The 19,136-nt window shown below is 42.7% G+C and overlaps 1 protein-coding gene and 1 non-coding gene across 3 annotated transcripts in view; both read left to right on the forward strand.

Moving 5' to 3' along the window:
* Nucleotides 1-8,391, forward strand: part of Eps15 (epidermal growth factor receptor pathway substrate 15) — a gene marked incomplete in the record, with an annotated part of 149,770 nt that extends 141,379 nt beyond the window's left edge. Inside the window, 2 exon segments of one of the 2 annotated variants that reach the window (XM_008828458.3) lie at nt 3,218-3,399; nt 6,034-8,391. In XM_008828458.3, coding sequence (XP_008826680.1) covers nt 3,218-3,399; nt 6,034-6,180 — 329 coding nt within the window. 2 annotated transcript variants of the gene reach the window in all.
* On the forward strand, nt 455-582 carry LOC115069512. Its single transcript, XR_003848775.1, has one exon.
* Nucleotides 8,392-19,136: the final 10,745 nt, after the last annotated feature.

The raw sequence follows: 19,136 nt of genomic DNA on the forward strand, positions 1-19,136 counted from the left end.
AAGGAAGGGTGGTAAAAGAAGAAATATTTACCCCTTAAATCCTTTAATATGAAAAAGTAGACTTTTGATATCCAGAATTCAGAAATACAGTAACTTGAAAGAATTAGCTTTTCTGAAGGAAAATATTAGCTCATTAAAAAAAAATTCTTTGGTCCCAAAAATTCTTTGGAGTCAAGAGGGGAGTCAGTTACTCCTCCCACCCAGTCAGTCGACTGTAGCTGCATGTGGGGGAGGGGCAATGGATATATAAGCCGAGAACTCCTAGCCGCATCTCTCTCCATTTTGTGCGTTGGGAAGTCACAGGCTCTGTATTTGACTGTGGACTTTACAATGCAGCCATAAATGTGGGACGCCCACTCTTCTGTAAGTAAACCCTCACCCTATGCTCTGTTAAAATAATAAATAATAAATCAATAATATTTTTTAATGTAAAAAAAAATAATCCTTTGGTTTGGGCCTCTCTCCCATTGGGCTGTGGGACCCTTTCCTCCTCAGCCAGGGCTAGAGGCCAAGATCAGCCCTTGAGGATCATTGTCAGGACTGCCATGAGTGGGCACCCTTGTTTTACTGCCTCAGACAGCTGAAAAAAAAGAAAAAACTTTAGTTTACAATGGTGATTTAAAAATTATTTGTGGCCCAGGAACATAGTCTTCATATCCTGGAACTCTCTAGTAGACCAGGCTGGCCTTGAACTCACAGAGATCCGCCTGCCTCTGCCTCTGCCTCTGCTGGGACTACAGGCGTGCGCCACCACGCCCGGCTCTATATTTTAAATTTTAGTTTTGTTTAGTGTAATTGTGTTATGTTTAGCACTATACAAAGGAAAGGTCTGTTTTTAACGCAGAATGAAGTGGCCTTAACCCAAGTATCGGTAGTACTTCAAAGCTGTTCTCTGAGCAGATGTATTTGGCACACTGGTTTTCAAAAAATATTTTATTATTTTTATTTTATGTGTATGCAAGTATAGCCTGCATGTAAGCGTACCTGTGTTGTACAATGCCCGAGGAGGACAGAAGAGGGAGTCAGATGCCCTGGAACTGGAGTTATGGACAGTTGTTAGCCACCATGTGGGTGCTGGGATTCAAACCCAGGTCCTCTGCAAGAGCCATCAGTAATCTTAACTGCTGAGCCATGTCTCCAGCCCCAGGAGATCATTCTTGCCTTTTTGAAATAACCTCTCCATGGCATTTGAGCAGATTGTTCTTTTGTTTATAACTTAACAGACTGCACATTTTAGTGCTCCAGTATTTGTTTAAAACTCTGGTGGGTGAGTTAACTGATTTCTGTCTTTTAAGGAAAAGTCACCTGTATCATACATTATTAGAAGTAAGGTCATCATATATATGTATATATAAGTAATAGTTTGTTCATTTAAGTTTTACACCTGTATGACTAAGGTTACTTTTAAAACCTAAGTAAAATGCCCTAATTAACACCTTAATTAAAGCTGGGAACAGGACTGGTGAGATGGCTTAGAGGGTAAAGGTGCTTGCCACACAAGTCACCTGTATCATACATTATTAGAAGTAAGGTCATCATATATATGTATATATAAGTAATAGTTTGTTCATTTAAGTTTTACACCTGTATGACTAAGGTTACTTTTAAAACCTAAGTAAAATGCCCTAATTAACACCTTAATTAAAGCTGGGAACAGGACTGGTGAGATGGCTTAGAGGGTAAAGGTGCTTGCCACACAAGCCTGGTGACCTAAGTTCAATCCCTGGAATCCACATAAAGATTCGAGGACAGAGAGGACTCCACAAATTTGTCCTCTGATAACATGTGTCCACATATACATCATTCACACATACTATGATAATAATAATAATAATAATAATAATAAAAAGCTAAGACTATTTGAGTGGACATTGTAGAAAAATCAAGGAGAAAACATACTTTGTTGGAAAGATCACTGATTAGAAGCTTTAAATTCATATTGTAGAAAGCCCTTGCCTCAATTTATAGATACTTTTTTCCAGTGCTGAGAACTAAATCTAAAGCCTCACTTTAGGCAAGCACTCTACCACTGAATTATGTTCCCAGCCTTTTTGTTTGTTTGGTTTTTCTTTTTTGAACAGTGCCCCACATAGCCCAGGCTGGCCTCAAACTCACTATGTAGGCCAAGGATGTCCTTGAATTCCTGATCCTTCTGTCTCCACCTCTCAGGTACTGAGGTTATAGGCTTGTGCCACCATGCCTGGTGTTTTTATTGGGTTGGTTTGGTTGGTTGGGTTTTTATGTTTGCTTTTTGTTTGTTGGTGTGGTGGTAGTGTGATACTGGTGGTTGTTACCTAGGGCTTTGTAAGCTACAACCCAAACATCACTCTGTGGTCTTAAAGTGTATAATTACCTCACTGCTTTAGATGTTAGATAGTGACAGCAATTTAGATTTTGCCTATTTTCAGAGGACTTTCAGAGGGAGTCATATGAGCTACAAACATCTTTTGTAAACTGCTACATTTATGAAAAGAGTCAATTATTATTATCAGCTTGCTGCATTTTAGGAAAAAAGTTTGAAATTTTATAGATGACAAAAAAGTTAAGTGGGGACTGGAAAGATGATTCAGCACTTAAGAGCACTTGCTGACCCCAAGTTCAGTTCCCAGCATACACTTGGTAGCTCACAGTGGTCTGTAACTCCAGTTCTAGGGGATCTACAGGCACCAGGCATGCACATGGTACACTTACATACATAAAGGCACTCACACGTACACAGCAAATATAAATAAATAAATCTTTTTTTTTTTTTGGTCTTTTTGAGACAGGGTCTCCCTGTAGCCCCAGCTGACCTGGAACTCACTGTGTAGACCAGGATGACCTTGAACTCACAGAGCTCTGCCTGCCTCTGCCTCCCAAACAGGGGTGCACCACCACACCCTTCTCTCTCTTTTTTAAAAACTGGTTTTGAGAGATGTAAGTGGGGCTTTGTGTTTTACGTTACTAGGGATAAGGATTCTTGGCCCATCCTCTTTGCTTATTTATTTATCTATTTAGTTTTTTGTTCATTTAGTATGTGCCTAAAACGTATTTGAGAGCGAGTATGGGAAACATTTGAGGATAGATTGTTGGTATGGCCGTTTATGACAGTATTAAAAATGGGTTTTTGGTTCTTTTCCCATTCGCCACCCTCAGTTCTTTAATGCTTTCTGTGTACATGTTCTCGTGTGCTTGTGTTTGCTGTATTTACTGGTTAATTGTAATGATTTTGATCCAGGGAAAAGAGCCATCAACAAATTGGATTCTTCTGATCCCTTTAAACCGAATGATCCATTTCAGCCTTTCCCAGGCAATGATAGCCCCAAAGAAAAAGATCCTGATATGTTTTGTGATCCATTCACTTCTACTACTACTACCAATAACGAGGCTGAGCCAAGCAATTTTGCTAACTTCAGTGCTGTAAGTACTGTGAATGGGCTGTTTGGGGGAAAATCTTTCCATTTATAGTTTGAAGATCTTTCAGAGATTTCTTTGTAGTTTGCCAAATTTGCATCATTTCAACTAAATTTACCAACATACTAAAAATTATCTTTTATTCTTCCCCCGAGCAAAACCTGTTTGAATTTGTTCTGATGGTTCTAAAATTGTTCCATTGCTCAATTCATTTTAGTAGTTTTAGTTCTTATACTATACAAGTTGTTTTACAGATGCTTCTTTTAGTCATGGTAATATCAGTGTAAGTAAAGTCTTGACACTTATCATTTTGCAGATGGCTATGTAGGATGGTGATTTAATAGTTTGCCCACTAGATGAATAATGCCAGTAATAAGCTTGTGTATTTGTAACTGTGTATGTGTGTACAAAGCTTTAAGGATTTCTAGAAACCAGTCAGCAATTTGTATGAGGGGCAATGCCAGGGTTTCTTTGAATAGAAAGCAAAGCTCTTTCCTCTCACATAGTAGTTTTCATTGTTTGGTGGTGGTGGTTCTTTTTCTCTGTTTTAGTTTTATAAAACAACTCTGAACCTGTGAACCCACTTCTTAGGGACTCTAGTGTGGAGAAGTGCTGTGGAGATGCCATGCAGTTCATCATTGTTAGAGAAAGCCAAAAGATGGGTTTTGTTTCTGGGTTTTGTTTGTTTTGTTTTGAGATAGGGTTTCACTTTGTAGCTCTGGTTGTAGACTAGACTGCCTCTGACTCCTGAGTGCTGGGATTAAAGGTGTGAGCCACCATACCTGACCTTTAATGGCCTTCTTAGGTGTGGCTAACAAAATTCCTTTTCCCCCAGATTTTTTTTTTACCTAGTTTCAGGCAAAGTGACATTCACTACCTATACTGTAATGGGAATTCTCCATTTTATTACCTTTTGTTCTTGATTTTGGAGATGAGAGATCTAATGGCCAGATCTGGCCACAACCTGCTTAATGTTTTCCTACTCGGTGTATCACTGAGTCATTCATTTGGTTGTTTTATCCCTGCCACTCTGCCTAGTGAGAAAACAGGTAGGCAGGAATCTGTATGCAACTAAGGCAGTTGTTAAAACCCACCTTCTGAATCTCTACTCTTTAAGTTCTAGTGGCTTCTCCTGAATGAGAAGGAACAGAATAGAAAGCAACGTTTTGAATACTGAAAAAAATGACATTTCAGAGTTATCTCTGTGCACATTTCATTTCAGGCAGAGTTTGAGTTGTTTCAAGCAGAGAATGGAAAATTGACTCTGAGGCGATTGTAATTCTTTTAGTATAAAATAACACTTTGGCAGTTTATAACATTCATTATGTTAAATATGGTTTCAGCAGTCAAAACCTGGTTGGACTGAGTCTTGAATGATAGCTGAGGCATTTTGCTTATTCCAATCCCCAGACTCTCAGTACAGTGTGATATAAAGTGGTTCACAATAAAATCCTGTTTTTCATTGTGAAAGATGTGTGATTCACAGATCCATTTTCATAAAGTGTCTCACTATGTAGCCCTGGCTGGCCTGGAACTCTATGTAGATCACGCTGGCCTTGAACTCACAGAGCTCTACCTGCCTCTGCCTCCCCAGTGCTGGGATCAAAGGTGTGCGCTACCATGCTTAGCCTTCAAAATCCTTTTTAGATAGTATTTGGTTCATCTAATACTCATATCATATGTGGCAAAATCTCACTGCTTTATAGTTTTTCTGTATTCTGAAAGGCTAAGTAAGGCAGAAAATTACAAGTGGCATTCATTTTAGCATTTTGTCAGCCAGACATTGTACCCATAAGCTGCCATCCTACCACCAGGAAACGGGTGGAGGCTGGAGGATCATGAGTTTGAGGCTAGCCTGAGCTTTATCCCGAGACCCTATCTAAAACAAAACAAATCAGCATATGAAGAGTGATCACTAAAGTTTAGACATTTTACACTAGGTGGAAGGGCTAGACTTCTGTGTTTAAATTACCTTCTCTACCTTAAGCGCTTCTCCTTTTTTTGAGACAGAACCTCACTAGGTCCCAGATTGCCAGATTGGCCTCTCATTTGCAATTGTCCTGCCCCGTCCTCCCAAGTACTGGGACTACAGGCATGTGCCACTATGCCTATAACTTCTACTTTCTTTAAAAAATATTTTACTTTTTTTATTTTTATGTGTTTGGAGTTACAGACAGCTGTTAGCCGCCATGTGGGTGTTGGGAATCAAACCTGAATCCTCTGCAAGAGCAGTCAGTGCTCAGCTCAGCCTCCTGCTTCTCCTTTTTTAAGTGATACTTTTTTTTTTTTTTTTTTTTTTTTTTTTTTTTTTTTTTTTTTGAGACAGGGTCTCTGTGTAGTCCCAGCTGTCCTAGAACTCACTATGTAGACCAGGCTGGCTTCGATCTCACAGAGATCCAACTGCCTCTGCTTCCCGAGTGCTCAGACTAAAGGCATGTGCCACCACACTCAGAAGATTGCATTAATTTTTTAAAAAATTAGACCACCTTCAGTATGTAGGTAAACCATACTCTCAGAAACAAAGAGCAAATAAGAAAATTCCCAGAGTCCTTCAGGTAAAATAAATAGCTAATGTTCTTTTATAAACTGTTTGTACTTCTTTTCATTTTTTTTTTATTCATTTGTTCTTTTGGATGGCAGTATCCCTCTGAAGAGGATATGATTGAATGGGCCAAGAGGGAAAGTGAAAGAGAGGAAGAACAGAGGCTTGCCCGACTGAACCAGCAAGAACAAGAAGACTTGGAACTGGCTATTGCACTTAGCAAATCAGAGATATCAGAAGCATGAAGTTTGTCCTTGTCAACAATACAATACTCCTTCCTGAATACTGAAGCTATTTACCATGTGTATCAAAACTACCTGTGAGCATGGGGATACAAAAGTTTTGAGATTCCTATAAATGTGACAGAAGTCTAGTTTGTTGTTGTTATTGTTGTTTAAAAAAAAATATTTCAAATAGGTCTTATTTTTTCTTCCAAAAGCAGTACCTGATCAGACAGCTTCCCCTGGCCCCTGTTCCAGTGTGCGTCCACAGTGAGCTCTTGCCTGCTTATGCTGCTTTTACCCGTGAAGCTAGAGCACCCAAGCTTCTGCCTTCTAGAATCTGAAAGACGTAGTTTCACCCTGTGCTGCCCTTATTCTGTAGTTGTTATGATAAGTCATTGGTGTTCTTAAAATCTGCAGGTAGTTTTCCCCTAATTGAATGACTTAAGGGGAGGGGAAGGGAAAGAACGTTCTATTTCTTTTATGATTGGTATAAATTGGCTAGTTTAAAGTACATTTTCATATGTCCTTAACAAAGAAAATGTAATTTGTTTTTTCACAGACAAGGAAAGATATTTGCATAGATCAACTCCACTATGGAAAAAGGGATACATTAGGTTGACTCATTATAGCTTCAGACTCAAGTAATTTCTAAATAAAAATATTAAATAGATTTTTAAAAACAATTTTCTCTGGACCTAAATAATTTTAAGATCAACAGGTACCTCACCACATGTTTGCTAATCAACAAAAACAGTTTCTTACAAATAAAATTTTAAGGAATGTTCATTTTAAGTGCCACATGTTAGAAAAAAAATTAGAACTTAAAATATAACACGTCTTTGTAGAAACTTAACGCGCACCCAGTCTGCCTTTGCTTGCTGAACTGCTGTCCTTTAGTTCATGAGAGGTGTGTTCTTGAACTTTGACAGGAGAAACTCCAGGAAGTTAGAATTGGCAGATACTTTGGTTTTTCACTATTTGTTCTGTTTTCTTTAACGAAGGCCCAGCTACTTGAAATGCCAACCCTTCCACTGACTGCAAGTGGAAGAACGTATCTAGTGTTTTTTGTCCGTCTTTGTAGTTTAAATTAGTTTATTTATGCAGCTCATGGTTTTCTCCTATAAAATTGGCAACCTAGCAAAAAAAAAATCTTTTTAAACTGAAAAAAAAAGGACCTGCCAAATTATAAGAACTCTTCCTTTGTTAAAAGCCCATCTTCTTTTAAACTAGCAGTTGAATTTGAAATAGACTATGAAGTAGACTGTAAATTGTAATCTTTTTTTTTAACTTGAGTTACTGATTTAGATAGCATTTTCAATACCAAGATAAAAATGCACCCACAAACCAATTCTCTGGGTTACCAAGTCAAGGTGGTATTGAGCTGTATTAGTCAGAGTAACTTACTGCCTGGCCTACAAATAAATCCCACAGTGTCTAAATCAGTTCATCTTGAAATGGTGCTTTCTTTCTTTCCACACACTATCGAATGGCTGGAATTTAAAGCAAATCTAAACCATGTTCTTGCACTGCTAACTTTTTTCTACTTTTGTAAATAGAAATATTTCAGCATAAAAGTCATACATATGAAGCAAGGGCTGAATCATAATCACAGGCTTTAGTTTTGATAAACTAATCCAGTGACCTAAGTATTGTTTGCAAAAGTTCCTTGAGAAGGTAGTGTTAGGAGTTGTACTAGATGGTCTTTTCTGTTTCTTTTCCCCCTTTCTTCCCCTTACTCTTCAGGAAAAAGGTAAGTTGACTTGAATAACCTTCTTCTGCACTGAGAAAATGAACAAGTGTTTGAAATGCTTTAAAATTTTTTAATTAAAAAAATTCTGGAAAATATTAAATATCTGTAACTTATAAACACCAACTTTTGATGTAATAAGTGCACCCAAATCTTATGTATGTTTAACTGGATTATATAGATTCTTATCTTTTTGTTAAGATATGTATACTTAATGGACCAATATAATATAAAATATGTACATATTATATAAATATGTCTCCTTGCTTGCTCATGTAGGATGGCTGTCTTAAGAGCCGTTCGTTATGTTCTGTGGTATTAGACCCCGGCCCCAGAGCCTGGACGACGTTCTAACCATCTTTTACCTGCTCACTCAGCTTCACCTGAGCACTCTTCATAGGATTTTTTCATGTTTCAAACTTATAAGTTACAGTCTGTAATTATGAGAATAATAGATTTTAAGAAATAAAAGGGTATACTACATATCTATTTTGTGTTAGACTTTAAACTGTTCTCTGATTGTGTGCAGGAAGGGCAGGTGGGCAGTTTTTAGTTATTTTCTCCTGTTTTGTGAGAAAAATTAGGGAATGTATCTGCATAGAGCATCTGAAGCATATGATGTGGACTCTGAAAGACACTACGATCCAGTAGATTCAGACTTTTCCTGGGCTTGAATCTCTGGTCTTCCATTTTAAGATTTATTTTTATTTTATATGTATGGGTGTTTTGCCTGCATGTATGTATGTGTACTACATGTCTGCCTGATGCCTGTAGAAGGCGGAAGAGGGCATTGGCTTCCCCTGGAACTGTAGTTATGAATGGTTGTGAGCCACCATCTGAGTGCTGGGAACTGAACCCAGGTCCTTTGCAACTACTGAGTCATCTCTCCAGACCTCTTCTGCCATTTTTGAGAAAGTTTCCTGAGTCTTTGAACTTCATTTTTCTCATATAATGAATATTGTAATACATAACTCATATAATTGGCCTATAGGATTTGACATTAGCAAATTTTCTTTCTTTTTGAGATAAAGGTTTTGTTATGTCAGGCTAAGCTTCAACAATGTGAACCACTACAGACATGCAATATCCCACCAGTCTACTTCAAATTCAGCTGTCTGCTAGTTTAATGGAAAATGAGCCTTTTTTTTTTTTTCTGTCTTTTTGAGACAGGGTCTCCCTGTAGCCCCAGCTAGCCTGGAACTCACTCTGTAGACCAGGCTGGCCTGGAACTCACAGAGATCCACCTGCCTCTGCCTCCCCTGTCCTGGGATTAAAGGTGTGTGCCACCATGCCTGGAAGAAAATGAGCTTTTAACAGAGGAAAAATTCTGATAATTTGACAGATCTTTTTTTTCCCTCTCATTTTAAAAACAAGATTTTTTTTCTAGCTTGCTACAACATGAGGATGTGGTGGTGCGCCTTTAATTCCAGCACTCAGGAGGAAGAGGCAGGTGGTCCTCTGAGATCAAGGCCAGTCTGGTCTATATAGCATGTTCCTGGCCAGCTGGGACTACAGGGAGGCTGTCTTAAAACAAACAAGACAAACAAAACCTTAGAGCAATGTGCTTCAGCTTATATAGCTAAGAAATGGATGAACGGGAACTAAATTCTGATCTCTGATTCTAAACATGGCAATGGATGCAGTTTGCATACTTTGTTTCATTTTGTGTGGAAAAATATTGCGTAAAAGAAATGGTAGGAGCAGGAGATGGTAAACATCTAACCCTGATCCTAAGTGTTTTACATATATTAGTCCGTTCAGTTCTCACACTGTAAACCTGAAAGGTACAGTTACTCTGTCCATGTTGCAGAAATGCCCAAACAAGAACCCAGGAAACTGGCTCGAGTTAACTGCCGCTCACTCTTCTTCAAGAATCCAGAGTAGAAATACCACAAAGTAATCCATCTGGTCACTCTGAAGTACTAATGGAAAAACCCTACTACATTGCATCTAATATGTTTCAAAACATTTTCCAAGGCTGGGGGTGGTGGCAGGGTGGTGGCACACTCCTTTAATCCCAGCATTTAGGAAGCAAAGGCGGGTGGGTCTCTATGAGTTTAAGGCCAGCCTGGCCTACATAGAGAGTTCTAGACTAGCCAGAGCTGCATAGTGAGACCCTGTCTAAAAACAAAAATCAGTCATTCAGGGGCTGAAGAGATGGCTAATGGTTATAAGTATTTGCTACTCTTGCAGCATACTAGAGTTGAATTCCCAGTACCTGCATCAGTTGTCTCTTAACTGCTTGTAATTCTAGCCCCATGGAATCCAACACCCTCTCTGGCCTCCTCAGGCACCTACACTCACATTCACAGACACACACACACACACACACACACACACACACGTAATTTAAAAACAAAATCTTTTTTTTTTAATTGTCTAATTCATTACCTTAACTCAAGTGAGTTGACACAGGAGAGCTCTGTTGGTAATTGTTATTCCATAAGTATATGGCAGAGAGGGCCAGCCTTGCTTTCTATTAAAGAAATACAAAACTAAGCAGATGCTGGTTTATGCCTATAAGCCTAGCAGAAATAAAAAAGTGACTTACCAGTGATGACAAGGCTCTAGAAAGAAGACATGAGAAGTAGAGGGGCTGGGGATGCAGTTCTTGCCAAGAATGCATGAAGCCCTGAGTTCAAGTCCTAGCACCACATAAACTGGCCAAGGTGTCACACCTGTAATCCCAGTACTTGAGAAGGTGGAGGTAGGAGGATCAGAAGTTGAAGGTCATTCTTAGCTACATAGGGAGTTCCAGTCCAGCTACATGAACCCTAACCCCTGAAAAAGAGGAAGGTAGAAACTAAATTTTTAAGAGTTTTAGGTATCCCAGTGTGACCAGACTTTAGGTTTATGAGGGAGAATGAGTTGTCATGCTTGTGTGTAAGATCTCCTCTTTAGGAGAAATATTAAGTAGGGAGGTCAGGCTAAGAGGAGAATGAAATTGAAATTATCAAGTTATAGGGTCTGAATAGACAAATTGAATTTAGTAAGTCATGGGTAATAAAAGGGAAGGGGTACCTCAATCTCAACATCTGGAGGGCTTATTAAAATAGATTGCTGGGGTTGGCAAGGTGGCCCAATCCTTTCGTCCCAGCACTCAGGAGGCAAATGGAGGCCAGCCTCGTCTACAAAGTGAGTTCCAGGCCAGCTAGGGAGATCCCCTCTCAAACAAACATTGCTGAACCCTACCTCAGTCTAGCCGAGGCCACAGTGTTTGATGTGTGTTTGAAAGATCAGAAGTCTCCCAAGAGGCTTTACTTAGGTGGTGTTCATTACTTTAGTGATGAGTTACTTAAACCTGGCTAAGGTCTGACCTTTCTTTAGAAACATGACTTTCAGCAATAAAAGAAAGTCAGCTTCTATTAAGTTCACAGTTACCAGTTTCACTGGTAAAGACCAGACTATCACTTTCTAGTAGTCTTGGAGCTTTTCCCACAGCTGACTGTGCTCAGGCTCCCCTTGATCTCAGCTGCCTGGGCCTCTGGCATGGTTTTCTAGCTTAATCAGGTTGTAGTCTGGTTTGGCTGGTTGGGTGACTATATGTCTTTTGGGGGTGGCTTTGCATACCTTTGCTTTGATTCATTGTAAAATTTTCAGTATGTTTAAAGTATTTTAAAGCTCAGGAAATAAAATTTGTCATTAAATATTTGTTGGGTCACAGGTGCTTTGGAAACTGAGACAGGAGGATTGTTGAGTCCAGGAACTTGTGTCTTCCCCAAGCAACTGTGACACCCTATGCAAATTAATAGACCACTAATTCTGGTCTGTTTCCTAGCTCTATCAGGTAGAGTAAGTCTCTTAACCTCCCTGACCACAGTGAGAATAACACTTTCATCACAGGACTGTTGGATTAATGATTATTGATTCGAAGTCTTGGCTCCTATTCTAGCACAGATGTCATGCCCATTTTTAAGAAGATAGAAAAGGGGCCAGCAAGATGGCTCAGCAGGTAAAGGCACTTATCACTAAACTTGGACAACCAGGTTCCACCCCCCAGGACACACATGGTGGAGGGAAAGAACCAACTCCCACAGATTGTCCTCTGACTTCCACAGTATGCAGTGGTATATTCGTGCATGTGCATGTGTGCACACCACACACATAAATCTTAAATTGGGCGGGCAGTTGAGACAGGATCTCACTACATAGCCCTGAGTGGCCTGGAACTCACTATGTGGACCAGGTTGGCCTGATTCACAGAGATCACCTGCCTCTGCTTTCAAGTGCTGAGATTAGTGTGTGCCACCACACCCATTTTAATATTCAAATAATTTTAAAAAATACCTAGTGCTGAATGCTGTGAGAAAGACAAAAGTAGCCTCTGAAGAGAAAACACCAAGGAGAGCCTGAAGGGCTTCCTAGAGAAGGTGGTGTTGACTGTGGGCAAAGAGACTAGGTTGTTCTTAACTGGAATTTCCTGATCGGGAAGCCCTTGTTTATCTCTCTGAGCCCTGACATGACTGCTCGGAGAAAGGGAAATGCCACCTCTTCTCTGCATACAAGGGCCAAGGGAGAGACTGCCCAGATAGATGGTCCTTTGGGGGCACTTCCCATGTGTGCCATGGCCTGTGGATCACAGGCAGGATGGGATGCCATGGGGCAGACAGGGATTTGAGACCTGGTTTTAGGAACAACTTGGTCTCTGGAAGTTAACCCTTCTGAACCTCAGGTTCCATCACCTGTACAATGGAGATGATATTTAGTAAGATGAATTTGTACAAAATTCAGGACTCAGGTTAGCATGTTGAAAATAACTGAATCAGAAGACAGTTACCATTTTTTGGACACAGGCACCTAAGGAGATGGAAACACTCTTAGCCACCTTGCCCTTGTATGTATTCAACCCCCACTTGTCAGAAGAGGTGTCTCCAGAAGGGCTTGAATCGGCTCCCCGACATCCTTTCAAACACCTTAAGGAGCTCCCCTGCCTCTTGTCCTTAGCTGATCTTCCCACAGGTGCCTCCTGGGCTACACTGGTGGGTGCCAGGACCCATTCCTCTTGTTGGTGGTGATTTAAAAAAGGCAGAAATACACATGACCCAAGTTTGTACTGAAAACAGGCCTTGGCTTGTTCACCCCATCCCGACTCCCAGAAGCCTAGGGATCCGGAGTCTAAACTGAGTCACGTCCTGGTGCCAGGCCTGGCTTGGCCTGCAACCTTCACCCTCGGGCCCAGGCAGCCACTTCCCCATCTCCCTAGCCCCTGCAGTCCCCTCAGACTCCTGCTCAGTGCCTGGCTCCAGACCAGTTCTCGAAGCCTTCAACCCCATTCGGCACAGGCAGCCCTGGCAAGGCTGGAGATTGCGGGTGGGAGAGTGAAGGGGCGGGTGGAACCCCCTCGTAGACCCTGGAAAGGCCCTCACACGGTGTGCAGCGGGGGCTGCGGGCCCACTCGGTGCCCAGCGGTGGTCTGGCCCGCTCCGGACGTCCTCTGGTTCTGGATGCGGTGGACTTCGCACAGGGAGGCGCCGGCCAGGGCAGGGAGGAGCTGCGGTCCGGAGGCTGCCGCCAAGGCCCGCGCCCATGGCCTCTCTGACCACCTGGAAGAGAGTGGCCTCCGGGAAGAGACCACAGGTACAAGTTGCGGCGCGGGGGACCGGACCGTCCGGGGACCCGGCGGAGACAGCGCGCGCGGCCGGGCGTGGGGATAAGGGCCGGGGCCAGGAGGGAGCCCGGGCCTCCTGGCATCCCCACGTGCTCCCTGCCCACCTGCTGTCGCCCAGAGCAGGTCTCCACCAGAGCCCAGCTGCCAGGCACAGCTTGTGAGCGCCCTATGAGGGAAACTGGCTGGGCTGGGCCCTCCAAGCTCTGCATGGTGCCAGCAGGCCGGCCGGGTGCATTGTCCAGGGCGGAGAAGGGGATTCTGGTCCCACCCTCAGAGTGGAAAAACGTGCACCATTATGCTGCGAGCTCAACCCTTTGGGGATGTGTTCATTACCCTCCGAGTGTCACTTCCCGACTGTCCCCACATGTGTTTCCCACGAGACAGGACAGCCCTGGTCTCACCACAGCCCTTCTTATTTACATAGGTGAAGCTCATTCTGCTATCCCTGGGAAAGGGCAATGCAGCTGGCTTTCATCCCCCTGTCCTAAGAGCACCTCTAACCTGATAAGCCACAATCCAAACTCAGCATCTTCGCCCCCAAACCTGTTCGTCCTCCCGTGTGCCTATCTCAGTTGCCCAAGCCTAAAACCTGGGAGTCATGAGTGACACCTCTCTCCTCACCCCTACCCCAGTCTCCAGTCCTGCTGATTTTATCTCCTGGAGGTCTCTGGGCACTGTTCATTCCTCTTAGACAACTACAGTAGTCCCTAGTGCTCCTGGTGTCTTCAGTCTCTCCCTCTGCACACATCCTTACCAAAGCACAAACCGGGCTATGCCAGTTTCCTACTTTAAAACCTTTCTGCCCGGTGTGGTGGCGCACGCCTTTAATCCCAGCACTTCTGAGGCAGAGGCAGGGGGATCCCTGTGAGTTCAAGGCCAGCCTGGTCTACATAGTGAGTTCCAGGCCAGCTGGGGCTACAGGAAGACCCTGTCTCAAAAAGACCAAAAAAAAAAAAAAAACCTTTCTAAGGGGGCTGGAAATATGGCTTTGAATTTGAGTTCAAGGCTATTCTAGGATACTTAAGACCCTGTCTCAAACAAAAAATCTGCAGAAAACAAAACCTTCTGTAGCTATTCATCACCTGGAAATTAAATTAATATCAGTTGGATTATATTAAGTACCGTTAAAACTGTGCTGAGATTGCTCAGAGCTGCCTAGAAGGCCATCTCTCTACTATCAACACTCCATAAAACTCCATTGAAATGTTTTCTTGTACAGAGTCTTTCTAAGACCATCTGAGTTGCATTTTGGGGAAGGAGGAGTCTTTTTGAGACAGGGTCTCTCTGTAGCCCCAGCTGGCCTGGAACTCGCTGTGTAGACCAGGCTGGACTCCGTCTCACCTGCCTCTGACTCTCCAGTGCTGGGACTAAAGGCATCTGCCACCATACCTGGCTGCAGTCTTTTTTTTTAAACTAATTTTTTATAACACTCATTTATTCATTGTGGTGCTCATATGGAAGTCAGAGAACAACTTTCGGGAGTCAGTTCTCTCTTTCCACCACATGGGTCCCAGTGACTGAACTCAGGTCATCAGGCTTGGCAGCAGGTGTCTTTATCCTCTGAGCCATCCCCACCCTGAGTCAGAGTCTGTTTCTCTCTCTCTCTCTCTCTCTCTCTCTCTCTCTCTCTCTCTCTCATTTTAGGTATGTATGAGACACTGTGGTTACAGACATTGCTCTTGAAGACCATATTCTAGATATTGGGTAACACTATAAGGTTAAAGAATGCACAGTGTGATGGATAGCTTTAGTGTCAACTTGACACACCTGAGTTGAGGGAGCCTTAGTTGGGGAATTGTCTCCACTGAACTGGCCTGTGGCCATGTCTATGGGTTATTTTCTTGATTGTTGTGTGATGTGGAGGGCCCAGCCCACTGTGGGTGGTGCCACCCCTGGGCAGGTGGGCCTTCGTTGCATAAGAAAGCAGGCTGAGCAGGGGCCAGGGGAGCAAGCCAGTAAGCAGTGTTCCTCCATGGCCTGTGCTTCAGCTCCTGCCTCCAGGTTCCTGCCCTGAGTTCCTACCTTGGACTCCTCAGTGATGAGCTGTGTCCCAGGAGATGTAAGCCGAATAAACCCTTTCCTCCCTAAGTTGGTATTGGTCAGAGTATTTTGTCACAGCAATGGAGCAACAAACTAGAACACACAGTAAAATGGAGCATGCCCAGAGCCTTCAGAGTAAAGACAGTTCATGTCAAACCTATGGTATTTTGGGAGCAGAAAGCAGCAGGGGGTTGAAGACCTGAGGGTAGGCTCACCAGAACAAAGGGAAGGAAATTGAATTCTACTGTGTGCTGGAAAGCACTAGAGGGTTCTAGGCAGGATGCTCACTTTGTTTAAAGATGGCCATGCTACCCTACAGAGAAAGGATGCTGTGGATATTCTTCAACTATAGGTTGTGGCCATTTACTCCTTTATACATGAGGGGGGGACCAGGTTCACCTGTCCCCATGTCCCTAGGACCCAGCACAAAATGGGGCTCAAAATATGTTTTGATTTGATGATAACACAAGGGAATGACTTCTGAGGAAGGCAACGTGCTCTGGCTGGCATGGGGGCAGGGCTGGCTGTGTCTGGGTGGGTTTCTTCCTGTCCAGGACCTACCATTGAGAATCCAGCTGTTCTCTGTCCAGTGGGCAGCAGGGAACCTTCTGAGTATATTCTGTGTGTATATCCTAGTGTCATAGTGTGGTGAGACTGGAGGTGAGTCAAGCCTTCCTCTAATTCTCTGTTCTTCCTATCCCCAGGTTAAATGAGACCAGGCTATAACTTTTTAAAATATTTATCTTTGGGTTCAGTGGTTAAGAGCACTGGCTGCTCTTGCAGAGACCTGGGTTTGGTTCCCAGCACCCTTATGGTAGCTAACCATCTGACACCTCCTTCTGGCCTCCGTGGGCATTGTACGCATGTTATGTGGGCCTAACAGCCATACACATAAAATAAAAACATAAATCAAATTGATTTTCTCCTTTATGTTTTTATACAAGTATATATTATATGCTGCCCATATTCTCTCCATATGCCTTCCCTTTCCTTCTTCCCACTAGTCCTTTTTGCCCCTAGACAGTTTTAACTTGTGTGTATGTGTGTGTGATTTTATGTATCTATATAAAACCTAAAACCATAAATGAAAGCAAACGTGATATATGTCTTTCTGAGTCTGGTTTAATTCACTTAATATGATTGTCTCCAGTTGCATTGATTTTCTTATAAACTATATGACTTATTCTTTGCGGCTGAAACAACATCCATTTGCAATATAAATCACATTTTTCTTCTCCAGTCCTCTGATGTTGGATACCTAGGTTAGTTCCATAACTTAGCTATTGTGAATGGCTCTGCAGTAAACACTGTGCAAGCATCTTTGTGATGTGTCCTTAGGTAAATTCCCAGGCGTGGTATAGCTGGGTCATATGGCAGAACTGTTTTTAGTTTTCTTGAGAAACTAGTGCATGGTGGCGGGACTAGTTTACATCTCCATTCCCACCAGCAGTACAAGGGCCCACTTTTGTCCATATCCTTACAGCGTTGTTATTTTTTTTCTTTAAAAAAGAAATTTCAATTTCTGAGGCTGGGCATGGTGGCGCACGCCTTTAATCCCAGCACTTGGGAGGCAGAGGCAGGCAGATCTCTGTGAGTTTGAGGCCAGCCTGCTCTACATAGCGAGTTCCAGGTCAGCTGGGGACAACTTGCAGGAGTCAGTTCTCTCCGTCTATCATGTGGATCCCAGGGATCAAACTCGGGTTGTCAGGTTTGGCAGCAAGCAATGGTACCTGCTTCCTTCCACATTTCTCTGGCCCTGTTATTTTTTTCCTTAATGACTTAGGCTGCAACTATTGAGAATCCCCTAAGAAGTAGGGAGTAACTGGATTCTGGACAGAGCCTTCCTGAAGAACTTGTAGGTCTTGGAGGGTCCAGTCCTAAGAAAATAAGTGGAGAGCACTTGCTTTCCATTTGGTGACACAATGGCACACTTCAAGAGTTCTCCTTGAACAGGGCCCTTGTGGTTGAGCCTGTTCACTTGTAAATCATTAAGGAGCCCAAGCCGGTAACTTGCAGGTATGTCAGTGCACTGTCTATGAAAATCAGCTTTAGAGCTGTGAGACTATCTGAGTTCCACCTCCTGAGACCCACAGGATGGAAAGAGAGAACTACTGCATGTTGTCCTCTGACCTCCACAGGGACCATGGCACACACCATGGAACACACCATGGAACACACAATTTGGGGTGGGGGTGGGGGTGGGAGAGAGAGAGAGAGAGAGAGAGAGAGAGAGAGAGAGAGATCTCTATGGTCATCAACTCAGCCACATTACGAGGACTCTGGAGTCTGACGCCAGATCTGGGCAGGCAGAGACTGAAAGGGTGAGGAGGGCACTTCATGCCAGGGCAAGGCTTGGGGAAGCAACTGAGGTGGGTAGGGCCAAGGGGCCACTCAAATTATGGTCAGCTGCCGCAGTATCCCTGAGTGTTTGGAATATGGACCCAAGTTTACAGATGGAAGAGAGGGGTTCGCAGAGATGGAGGCACAGCCGACTCCAGCATAAGCACTTTCTGAGGCTAGAGCTTTATTTGTCCCATGTTGCACACTTCATTTCTGTGATGCCCACATTTCAAATACTCAAATACCCGCTTTTTTGTTTTTTTGTCTTTTTTTGAGACAGGGTCTCCCTGTAGCCCTGACTTGCTGACTGGCCTGGAACTCACTATGTAGACCAGGCTAACGTCAGTCTTACAAAGATCTCTCTGCTTCTGCCTCCTGAATGCTGGGATTAAAGGTATGTATCACCATACCCAGCTATACCCCCTTTCTTTTTTTAATATTTTATTATTTTTATTTTATGCGCATGAGTGTATTTCCTGCAAATGCACTTGTGTTGTACAGTGCCTGCAGAGGTCAGAAGAGGACATCGAATCCTCTGGAACTGGAGTTACAGTTATTAGCTGCCATGTGGGTGTTAGGAACTGAACCCAGGTCTTCTGCAAGAGCAGCCAGTGTTCTTACCTGCTGAACCAGCTCTCCAGCCCCACCCTCTTTCTTTTCTTCTCCCTTTTTCTGTAGCAGGGCTTCTTAAACATTTTCCACTGTAACCCCTTTCTACCTAAGAAATGTCTGCATCACACACACACACACACACACATATATGTTTATAAAATAGGTATATAGGAACAAAAGAGATGGCTCAATGGTTAAGAGCACTGGCTGCTTTTGCAGAGGACCTGAGTTCAGGTCAGGGGAACTGACATCCTCTTCTGGCCTCCAAGGACATTGCACACACATGGTGCATTTACCTACATGTAAGCAAAATACTCATATACATAAAATAAAAATAAATAAGTAGATAAAATAAGTATATAAATCAAACATTTACTGATAAAAAAATCATAAATTTATTTAAAATAATTCTTTGGCACACATATACTTTTACCATTTATTAGATGAAAGAAAATTTGCATACCTGTAAGATGGATTTCCTTGTTTGTTTATTTTTATTTATTTTTATTTTTTGAAGCTTTTACAACTTTATTAGAACCCTAAAGAAAACTCCTCAGGGCAGGCGAGCTGGTCAGCCGCCTTGAGGAGAGGTGAATGGTGGGAAGAAGGAAAACCATGGAGCCATGCAGA

Source organism: Nannospalax galili, unplaced genomic scaffold (assembly GCF_000622305.1).
Source record: "Nannospalax galili isolate Female #2095 unplaced genomic scaffold, S.galili_v1.0 scaffold713, whole genome shotgun sequence".
Classification (NCBI taxonomy): domain Eukaryota; kingdom Metazoa; phylum Chordata; class Mammalia; order Rodentia; family Spalacidae; genus Nannospalax; species Nannospalax galili.